Source organism: Pinus tabuliformis, chromosome Q (genome assembly GCF_031772625.1).
Source record: "Pinus tabuliformis cultivar Carrire ecotype Pingquan chromosome Q, CPIR1, whole genome shotgun sequence".
NCBI lineage: Eukaryota > Viridiplantae > Streptophyta > Pinopsida > Pinales > Pinaceae > Pinus > Pinus tabuliformis.
The window spans coordinates 1305323495-1305335531 of NC_142296.1; the positions used below are offsets into that span (position 1 = coordinate 1305323495).

Consider the following 12037-nt stretch of genomic DNA (forward strand, 5'->3'; position numbering starts at 1 on the left):
AACCTGTCCCACGAAACCCTCTCTGGTGACTCTGAAGCTCAGCGCTGACCCTTCTGGCCTCTGTGTCAGCCTCCTGTTGACCTGAGTTAGCCCCAAGACCCTCTGCGTTAGCCCTCCGAGGCACTGCGCAGCCTCTGGGACCCTCTGTGTCACTCCAAAAACCTCTGCATGGATGACACAGTCCCTCTGGCCTCTGCACTCTCTGTTGGGCTCTGCGTGGCCTGAACTAACTGCTGCTTTCGCTCTCCCTGCTTCTACATTGGTCTCTCAGTACTGTCTCTGCCTCTCTGTCCAGTACTCACTGCCCCTCGCTGTTGATCACTGATTCACTTTTGCTTAGCAACCCTGCTCTAGCAAATTGATCACTCTGTTGTGTTCTCCAACTAACCCTCAAGCCTCTTCTTATATTTTTCTCGTTGTTCCTTCAACGGCCGAGATTAAATCTCTAACCAATAGCTAAGATTAGATTTGGCTTGATCCATGACTTTTGGAACCTTCTAACCCAGTTTTATATTAATACTCATTAATATTTTATTTTTCCTAAGTTTAGACTTAGGAACTCCATTAAAAATATTAATTATTTTAATATCTCCCAAACCGGGTACAATCTGTCCAAACCATTTCTGGGTCTTGGAGATCTAATGTGCTTTAGCCTGTCCACCAATTTTCGTGGCTAGAGCATATCCAATGCAACCCCAAATCAACATCACAACAGGTGGAATCTCAAGAGGAGGAGCAAATAGATCTACCCAACCTGTGGAAGAACGAGCCGGGAACTTCAACAAATACTACGGGATGCAGAGGATTTCATTCTAGCTCTTAGAAACGATAAAAAGGAGCGTAGACAACCAAATAGATACCAAGCTTTGGTGGCTCAGGTTGGAGAACCCTCTAGTTTTCAGGAGGTCGTTCAGCATCAAGTATGGGTAGATGCTACGGTTGAGGAATACAATTCCATAATGATCAATGATGTTGGGGAAGTGGTACCTAGGCCTCAGGATAGATCAGTTGTAGGTTCGAGATGGATCTACAAGGTCAAATATGATGTAGATGGCAGCGTGGAAAAATACAAAACCAAGTTTGTGGCTAAGAGGTATGCTCAGAAAGAAGGGATAGACTACAAAGAAACCTTCGCTCCAGAAGCCAGATATACTTCTATTATATCCGTGATATCCCTTGCAGCACAGATGAGGGTGGGAGATTCACCAGATGGATGTCAAGATTGCGTTCTTGAATGGGGTGATAGAAGAAGTATTCATTGAACAACCAAAGGGTTGTGGGACACATGAGAAGAAAACTCATGTATGTAGGTTGAAGAAAGCCTTTTATGGGCTTAAACAAGTGCTTAGAGCATGGTACGGTCGAATTGATGGTTACTTGCAAAAGATGGGATTCGTCAAGAGTGACACAAATCCCAACCTCTACTATCTGATTGTAGAGAATGAGCCTCTGATTCTGGTGTTATATGTGGATGACCTTTTCCTGACAGGTTCATCCAGGCTCATCAAAGATTGCAAGGAAAACCTAGCTACAGAATTTGACATGAAGGATTTGGGACGGATGCATTATTTTCTGGGGTTGGAAGTTTGGCAGCAGAAGGGTGGAATTTTCCTTGGACAAGGGAGATATGCTACAGAAATTTTAAAAAGGTTCAGAATGCAGGACTGTAGACCCATGGCTACTCCAATGATTACCAACTGGAAGAAGATTGATGTGTTTGAAGATAAAGAAGTAGATCCCACCTTGTACAGGCAGCTCATAGGGTCCCTGATGTATCTGGTCAATACCAGGCCAAACATTTGTTACGCTATCAACACCCTCAGTCAGTTCATGGTAGAACCGAAGAGGGCACACTGGGCAGTAGCATATTCTCAGATATATACGAGGAACAGTCGAGCATGGATTAATGTACACCCGAGGCAATGATATCAGGTTGAGTGGATTCACTGACGCAGATTGGGCTGGAAGTTCAGTAGTTCGGAAAAGTACCACTGGGTACTGTTTCAAACATTGGATCAGGTATGACCTCCTAGTGCAGTAGGAAACAAAAATCCGTAACTCTGAGCTCAGCTGAAGCTGAATAGTGCAGCATCATGTGAATCCATATGGTTTAGGAAGTTGCTTGTGAATCTATTCAAGAGAAGGATGGAAGCAACCAATACTTTGTGTGATAATCAGAGTTTTATCAAGCTCTCTGAGAATCCAGTTTTTCATGATTGATCGAAGCACATTGACATCAGGTGTCACTTTATCAGAGACTGTGTCCAGCGAGGGGCAATACAGTTACAGTACACTCCGACAGGAGAACAGGTGGCAAACATTCTCACCAAGGCTCTAGGAAGAACAAAGTTTGTTTATTTCAGGGAGAAGATGGGGATGATTGAGAATCTGTTTCAGTAGCAGAAACAGATAGTGCAGTTCTTAAGAGGGAGCTACAATGCAACAGTTAGCAGTGACAGTGCTATGGGCAGCATGATGCAACATATTGAGAGGGAGTTGCAGTACAGATGCAGTAGTGATAGTGGCAATGTCATACGTAGCAGTACAGATTGCAGTAGTGCAGTGGATGAGGGGCAGCAGGTCAAGCATCAGTAGTGCAAAGGATCGATGTCGTGGATCAGTGTGATACATATGCTGGGAAGTATTGCTAAAGCACATTCCTCGTTAAGAGGGACTGTTGATTTTTGGGTAGCATCGTATGTGCTCTAGCTCCGAAATTTTGTGGAGGGGACAGAACACATGAGATCTCCAAGACCTAGAAATCATTTGGTGAAATTGCACCCGGATTGTATTTTCTTAAAATAATTAAAATTTTTAATGAGGTTCGTAAGTCCAAACTTAGGAAATTAAAAGAATAATGAGTATTAACGAAAATATGGGTGAGAAGCTTCCAAGAGACGAGGATCAAGTCTAATTTAATCTTAGTCATTGATTAGAGATTAGATCACGATCGTTGATATCTCAACAAGAAAAGTATAAAGGAAGACTTGAGAGTCATTTGGAAATACACCAGGCAAATACTTAGTAACCCGAGGGAAATCGATTCTCAAGGAGTAAGAGTTCAATTTCAGAGGGAGAGTTGCAGGGTGAAGGAAGAGGAGGGTATCAGCATCAATCGGAGACTGAGGAGGAGGGGATGCAGTGCATCAGAGGGACAACGCAAAGGGACAGCTCAGAGAGGCAGCACAGCAAGGGACGCAGTCCTCACACAGTGATGACGCAAAGGTTACGCAGTGAAGGCTAGAAGGTCTCTTGGGTGTCAGAATTTATCCAAAGGGTGGAGGAAAATATCTCAGCTGGAAGGTCTCTTAGGTGTCAGAATTTCTCCAAAGGGTGGAGGAAAATTATCTCGGGTGTTTTCTCAGAGGTTTCTCTATGTTTTGCAAATCATTCCTTGTAAAGAGATTGTTTTTGAAGAATAATAAATAAACCCTCATCTGCTACATTGGTTTTCTCGCATTGGGTTTTTCCAGGGACTATTTTCCAAAAATAACCGTGTTGATGTGATTGATTCTTGTGCTTGTATTTCACTGTTCTTTTCTCATATTATTATGTGACAATTGCAATAGAATTTACTTTGATGTTTACTCAAGGGTTTTGTAAATAACTTATTGTGGAAAACAAGTAGGAGAAATAAATCAATTAGTGCAGTAGAATTTCGTATTTGAAATTTTCACAGTTGCACCTAGTCAATGAGATCCCACATCTCATTCTCCTCCAACATGAAAGCAATGCACTCTCGCTAGGTTGTGAAGTTTGATACACCCTCTAGCCTGTCCTCAAAGCACGACCATGTGATCATGACTGAAAAATATCTTCTTCACTCAAACCTTGCGCTAATACTAGATCACTACGCTGCATAACCACAAGCTGACTTCTGAACATGTATCAAATTTGTTCCCTGCCCTTAAAGAACACTCTGATACCATGTAAAATTTCCAAGCCCAGCACAAGAATTAGTTCCCAACAAATTTTATACCTAGAAATAAATTGCAGCAACCAATAAATTTTGATTTGTAAATTAACCACTACTAAGCCTTTAACAAATAAAATGAATAGCAAAAACAATAGGAACAGTAATCACACACTTTGTTGTTTTTCCACGACCTTGGTGTTTGGGATAGAATCTTAAATCACTAACGCTCCCAAACCAAGAAACACAACGAAACTACTTTGCACAGCGGAATATAAACAACAGTAAATCTACTAGCGCACAAGATATAAACAACTTTTTACATTTTTCAACCCAACTTTGTTATATTAATCAAACTGAATAATACAACAATCTAGGGCTCTCATACCAAGGATAATGGCCCTCAAATATCCACTAGTACAAGAATACAAAACTGGGGCTTGGTGTCAATCCATCGACAACCAATCTACCCTCAACAAGATACTCTGACCATCTAGTTGTCGCATGCTCTCTCAGCTCCTCTCGGTCGTACCCTGTACCTTCCCGGTCCTTCAGCTCCCGATCTGCAGCACCTGCCTCTATCGATGCTTCAAATCAATCTAGCCACTAAATCTCGGCTATCCAATTTGCTCACTAGTTGTGCCTAAGTCCATCGAGGGCACAACAAATCGAGACTCCAGTTGAGTTGTTCACAACTCCATTTGTGAACAACTCACCACTACCCACTGTTGCTCCTCATCTACTCAAGGATTTCAGCCCACTATAGTCTTCTTGCGCTGCTCCAATAAAGACTAACATAAGTCACGGAAGGCTGCCACCTATCATTGCAGGATGTCCATCTCCCACAATGAACACGGGCTACGAGGATTGTCCATCTTTTGTTATAGAAGTCCTTCTCCACACACAAGTCTAGGGCTGCTCAACTGCTCCTCTGGCTCATCAACCCTTGAGCTCAACAACTACCACTCTAGTAACCACCTAAGTCCATGAAGATGGTGCACACTGTTAGCGCTCGAATTTGCCTCAGGCTGAGGAAGGCAAAAACTCAAGGCAACATCAAACCAAGCTCAGCCTCGTAGCTAGCCCTACGAGGACAAGAGAGGGCTCTCTCCGAGTCTATCTCGGCAAAAGGTCTTCAAAGGGGCTGAGATGACCAATAAAGAATACTGATTTTAGGCTAGTAAATTGATATGGAAAGTTTGATTTCAAATTTTTAGGGTTTTGTTGGACAACAGGGCAAGGCAATTTTGGGTGCGGGGATGAGACACAGTATTTGCAGAGGTCTTTTTGGGGCAAGGTAGGTGACTGTTTTGATGCCTTTAAAGGAATTGAATGGAAAGGTATGACTGGTGAGGAGCTAAGGAGAGCAAGAAACTTTCAGGAGTTCTCCTTAAACAGATGAAAACATAGATATTAAGCAAACTTAAAGGCAGAGCATAGAAAACCATGAATTCTACCTTAACACTTCATTTGCTTAATTTGCAAAAGAGAATAGTAGGAAAATGATACACATAACAAACTTACAAGTACAGGAGAGTAACACACCATCAACACAAATAACCACAGGAATCCCAAATAGTGCTATAAAACCCTGGTCTTTCCTTTGCCAAAATTGCAGAGATACAAAGTGTAATACAGTCTAAGCTTATCCCTCCAGAGTCCAACCATAAAAATGACTTAGAAATTACATAATATAGGCAAGCCAACCTCTTCCCTTGCCTCTAGGGGTCGAGCTCATCATTTTAGGAGTTGTTTCAACCAATTCTAAACAAAGCACTACAATCTAGGCAGTCAAAACAACTTGCCTCTATAATCTAGGAAACCAATTCATTCATTAAATGTTTGCTATTTTATGAATGAATCATCTAGAATAGGTAAATAAGTGTCAAGTCAATCATAAAGTTCCATTAATTACATCAAGGAGGGTGAAAAATCCCATGAAAAGTCAAAACTGGTCAAATAGCTACGTTGTCCTGTATTGTAGATGAAAAACTAGAAAATTTCCCTCATGCGTAGCGCGCCAAATCTCTACGCATAGCGCGCCTTTCAGCCCACTTTTGGGGCACTTCCCGGCATCCAAATGAGGCTCAGGTGGGCTTGTTGGAAAGGTCTGGATGTCTACTTTCCAACCCAAGTGGAATTTCTCAATTTGGTGCCCATTTGCCCCTCCAAAAATGAATTCTCCCAAGACTGCTTCCTGTGTGTCCAAAAAGGGGCAGAAGGTTATTTTTTGCATGTTTTTTGACCTTTTGGGGAGCCAAACCTTGATGAAATGCCTTGGCAATGGCTGAGCAGATGTATTTCATCATGACAAATCCAAAAATGCAAACCTTTCGTGATTTGGACCTCCCAATCTTCAGGGTAGCGCGCGGCGCGCTACGCGTTGAGCCCAAAAACCTGTTTTTTACATAAAAATTTCAAAATTGACAAAATTTTCCCCAAATTTCTTGAAATTTGGGCTGGGGGTCCCCAATCAAGTACTATGCTCAGTCAAAGAGGCTTCGGCCAAAATTTGGAGTGGATCGGGCCTTTTCCGCCGTTTTAGTGCCTTGCTCAATCGCCTCTTAAGGATCTTCATTTTCGCTTTGCAAACATGCATGCGAGCCCAATAATGAGTTTTCATATGTCGGAGCATGTCCTTGTCCCTGTTTGCCTTGGCTAACAATTTCTCTAAATGAGTGTTCACCCGGATGAGCATAGACTCTCGCTCAATAGGTGTCAAATCACCGGGTCTCTTGCGGGCCAAGTTTCGGTCTTCTCGGATTTGCCGCAACTCATAAAGAGTGTGTTCATCTTCTAGCTGTTTGTTGCGCTGCTCCAAGTAGTTAATTGTCCACCTAGCCATTTCTAACTTTTCTTGCAGCAAGTGATTCTCAGCCCTTTGTTGCCGGATGATCTCCTTTAGCTCCGAGCTAGGAGAGCTAGTATCAAGGTCAATGATATCTGTATCCGGATCTCCTGAAGGACCCTCATCAAACATAGGCTGCTTACCCCTATCCTGGACCTGTACCTGTGCTGAAGAAGGCGAGACCCTTTCCACCTGATGTGGAGATAATACTCGCTGTGCCGATGAAGTCAACGAGACCCCTTCCACCCTGGGTGGAGATAGTACTCGTCGTGCAGCTGCAAATAAGGCCCTGTGTCCTCGCTGATATGTCACACATGCTGGAGCGCTGACATGCTCTATCTCAGGAATGTCAAACCTTAGGAATCTGAAAGGAAAAACTGCAGTTAAGTGTCTTATACACCCGGGCTTAATATATGGCTCATAGTGAAACCTGTCTAACTGCTGGCGTTTACTCCATTCCTTTCCTACATTTGGTATCCCAGTGGCCTGAGCAATAATCTCGGGTGACAAGGTGTAAAATGACTCATTAGACACTGACATGATAATGACAACCCTATGAATGATGATAGACTCAGCTGAATAGTGACATAGATTGGCATTTGGGCAATTTTGAAAAGAGTGAAAGCAAACCCTAGACCTAATGCCTAGTGACCAAATTTTGCTTGAAGACTCGCTGAAATGACAAAATTTGACCTTGACACTCTGAGACCACTTTGTAAGAGCATATTTGATCACTGGAGGAAGGCTGGAAAGACTGACACTAACACACACCAAGTTCCAACTTGGGCACTATCACAATGTCCTCCAACAGACCATAAATGCCCAATCCACTGTCCACATTTATCCACTCTCACGCTGCCCTCCAACAAACCACGAGTGTCCAATTTCTGTTGTAGCATCTGCGCTCCAGTTAGGGCATCCAACACCTATGGAGACCCTTCCACGTGGGTGCTAACAGACTCCTCAAATCTGCCTCTCTAAGGACACCATCCTCCTGCAAGTCACATCAACTCAAGAGGACTAATATACTTCTGCTTTGCAACCTCCTGCTGCTCCTATTGACACATGCACTACTGTTGATGAACTTACCCTTGGGATGTCCACAATTGTCCTAATCTAGGACTGCCATCCAACTAGCATACCTCCATCAATCAAGAAGATATCTGCAATATACTGTTGCTGCCTCCTTCCCTTGGGATCTGTGCATTCACGGCACTGGTTAGGGCACACAACAGCAACCCCAAACCACTGTCCAAACACTGTGTAGTCCTCTCCCAAAGAGTTGCTCCCTTTGCTGTCCAAACTCGGCTATTTGTGCACTGTTTCATGCCTTGTAAGGCCCACACACAAGACACCTTACAGATGGCTGTTCATCACAGCACTACGAACTGCCCTCAAACACATGGAGATGATCCCTGTTCTGACTGCAGCCTTCCCTTGTTGACTGCAGCTGAGTTAGGAGTACTCCTAGGCCTCTTGGCCCATCCATCTAGCCATCCAACTCATTGTTGTAGCTGCCAACAGCTGTGGCCCAGAATAGTGCCAAAACACACCATAACATATGCACAAATCAAATCCAAACCTACCTATATTACTGCAGCCTGGTCTGCAAGGGAGACACACCAAGAACTGCCCACAAGTCTGCCCTTAAGTACCTTCCTAGCTACCTCAGAATTGTGGCCTTCTACACAGAGGAATCCGCACCAAAACACAGAAAACCCTTCTCAAAACTCGGTTGTGGTCTCCTTTATCTTGCCTCGGATCCGCACTTCAAATGCAGAGCTAATCCATGATGGAAGATGCACTTAGGATATGTAGAATAACCTCACACATGGCCTTAATATATAGCCTTCTCAAGCGCTTCAACGAATCTCATGAAGGTGGGCTGCCAACTGTCATAATGTGACCAAAAACCACTAGGCCGACCTAAACTTTGTGACACAAGCCCACTCATTAACTTCAAAAATAAATATCTCTTTTTAGACAACTCATATTTTGATGATTCTCGATGTGTTGTATCTGTCTCGTCATCCTCTATCATCTCCATCCATCACATGTCCAAAGGCCTCCATGGATTTGGCCCAAACATTGATGGGTGCAAAACCCCAAGCTTGAGTTTCAAGCCCACAAAGCCACTTGTGGAGCTCAATCCTTCAAACCCTTGATCCTCAAGGCTTGGAGTACCTCCCAAGCTACCAAAAATCAACACACTTGACACAATTTTCCCATGGAAACTCACAAAGAAAAAACCAGCAACGAGGTTGTTCTTATTGGCTCAGGAACATATGGAATTTGCCTACAAAAATTACAAGGGTTCACATGAGAAATTCCCACAGCAAATACCCAGCCTTACAGCCTCACCAAACCAAGCAAAAATCGAACCCTATGCAGTTCTTGCGTCACCCTGTGCATGCAACCTACGTCACTCAGCTTGCGCAGCCTGTGCCACTGCTTATGCAGCTTGCATCACCCAGCTAATGTGTCCCTGTTTTACTTGGCTTTGCAGCCGATAATCTTCCTGGTAAATTTCTTCGTCTTCCACCAAGAAGTCACTCTCTCTCTCAGCAAATCGATCCACCCAATTTGCTATGTCTCAAAAGTGTGCCTTCACTTCATGGAAATGACTTATCAAACTCCCGTGAGCCTCCTAATCAAAACCCTAGTACTCCAAAGAGAAGTCGGGCTCAGATCATCCCTCATCTCACCTCTTGGGATCAATGGCTCAGATTAGATCTTGATCACTTAAATTATTTATCTCCATAACCTTAGACTTTGGCCCAATAAGTCAACAAAAGAATATAACACATCAAATGTACTTTTTCTAAGCTGAAATTGAGGAAGGAGATTAATAATCACTTACTCCTCTTAAGCAAGCATTCATAAGGCTGATTAATTTTCTCCACAGGCTAAGGCACCAAGCTAGTAAAGAATACCTCCCGATCTACCATAGCTCAACACTTCCACCATAACATCCAACCTCTATCCTCAATAGGACGTGGAACAAGGTTCCAAACACGATGAACCAGAGCATAGAAAACAGGTGAATCCAAATGAGAAAAATTCAGCTTGAACAAGGCAGATGGCTTTGAGTTAATCACATGACCCACTGAAACATAAGTCTGAATGGGCAGATGATCTAAGCCGATGGTCTCAATCATAGCACCAACCGGCCTGACCCTCTCAGAAATGGAAATATCATCCTGATGGCCATATGCCCTAGCTAGTCTTGCTTGCATCCTCTCCTTCCTATTTGTTACCAAGTCCTATGCATCCATGTTTGCTACAATCTTGGTTGTATTACCTGAAGGCCATCCTATAAGATTCGACTAATAAATTCCTAGTTTAGTGGTGGTTTTGATGAACTTCTTTTTAGCCAGTTCTAAATCAAAAAACAAGATCATTTTCAAATTACAAACAAGAACAATCTTTTTGATCATGGAATCCTTGCAACATAGATTAATATAGCAGGTCACTGCATCTCAACTACGACTATGAGAAAGACATGTTGTTTGATGGACCCAATTTAAGAACGAACCAAATAAAGGAAACCAATTAATCTTTGCCGACAAAAAATAGTCAATAGGACTGTCAGTCACTACATAAAATGCAAGCATGTATACAAGGCATCTCTAAGGTAATATAAGCTTAGAACTTAAATTATAGTAATAAGAATACAATATCTATCAAAAGGTTCAAGGAGTACCTGTGGATGTTCTGCAGTAAATGGCGGGATCCCAGTCAATATTTCAAAAACGACTACGCCAGTTGACCACCAATCAGCAGTATAGGCTGTAAGCAAATTTTAGCAAAAACAATTTAAAGAAAAGCAGTATTAAGGCTTAACTTTATAGAAAATTATGCATAACCATTTCAAGATAAATAAGTTACCATGCTCAGTCCCAAGAAGAATCTCAGGTGCAAGATAATCAGGTGTACCAACAGCAGAACGAGTTTTTCTCCTCTCCCTGTAATGAACTTCAGATGAAGAATCATAACTTTGATCCTCTAGTAGCATGGATCCACTTGCAGCAGGTCCAGCTAGATCATCCGTACTATTAATAAGGCCAAATTTTGAAAGCCCAAAATCAGTTAGCTGGCAATAGACAGAAAACAGTTCAGTGATCTAAACATATAATACCTGTTTGTTGAATATGAAATAATATACAGATGGTTTTTCTAGTATCACGGAGCTTGTAATCTGTTCCTCATTACAACATAAAGGACAAAATACACAAGCGCCAACGATAGAAAGTTTATTAGAACCTTTTTCTGTGACAACATAATGAAAAGAAATTAACTTGATGTCCACGAAATATGAAAATAGGTCAACAGGACTAGGAAGAACAACATTTGACAAAAATAAGGAATACATACAGCATCTTCTAAGCAGCCTAACTTTTTTGTTCAAGGAAAGGAAGGGTAAATGCTGAAACAGAAAAAAAGTGGAGAATCCAACAGACTAACCCTAGAAAGTGAAATAAATAATCCTCCAGATGAAGAAAGCATAACAATGAAAAATTGTCTCTAAGGCTGAGACGTTAATAAGTTAAAGTTCCTCTCTTTTCTAGTCTCTAAAGATTAAAATAATAAAATTATTACAATAAACTTATAAAGTAACGAACATGTAACATGCATAACAGTGATGACTTTTGTTCTAATCTATTAAAGCATCTCACGTAAGGTTGAAGGATAGCATACAATAAGTACTAAAACTGGAGCATCCAAAGAATATGAAATTCTAAACAAGACTGAATGATCCATGAAGTTTCCCCTTTTAAGCACAATGGCAAGTGATTTGAAGTAAAGCCAACCTAATTGCCACAACAACATGAAGCCGCATAAGCTTACATCTCATTGAAATTCCAAAATGCAATGCAAACAAGACCACTATTAACAATTCAACAGCTTATCATCTTCAAAAAGGTCACTTACCATATACAAGTTAACATATTAAAAATGACATATTCTAGCAGGTCTTGTAGAGGGGTACCCTACAAGACAAGCACCAGACCAAGTGACAACAATGAGGTGTGGCCCACTGTCACCACAGCCACTACCCCCTGCTCTTTATGGACTTTCACCAACGGGAGGCTTCCTATTTTATAGGTCACCTATGAGAGATATTCCAGGTTCAAGGAACACAGTGACAAATGGCTTATAGAGGATGACTCTTCTTAGGGACAAGGCTCAATCAATCTAAGAGAGGCAATTTGCATCCTCTAGTAAGACCAAGGAAAGGCACAATTGACCTAGGGCTTGAGGTATAGCAAGCCTAA

General features: G+C 42.1%; 1 protein-coding gene across 3 annotated transcripts in view; it reads right to left on the minus strand.

Moving 5' to 3' along the window:
• The window catches only part of LOC149224626 (putative serine/threonine protein kinase IRE4), a 472510-nt gene that overhangs the window by 263262 nt on the left and 197211 nt on the right, over positions 1–12037 (minus strand). For all 3 annotated transcript variants that reach the window (XR_016249525.1, XM_089386195.1, XM_089386193.1), the window contains exons 10-11: positions 10650–10854; positions 10465–10550 (exon numbers count right to left, since the gene is read on the minus strand). Coding sequence is in view for 2 of the 3 variants with exons in the window: in XM_089386195.1 (XP_089242321.1) it covers positions 10465–10550; positions 10650–10854 (291 nt within the window). In the remaining variant the exon portion in view is untranslated. The remainder of the gene's footprint in view (positions 1–10464; positions 10551–10649; positions 10855–12037) is intronic.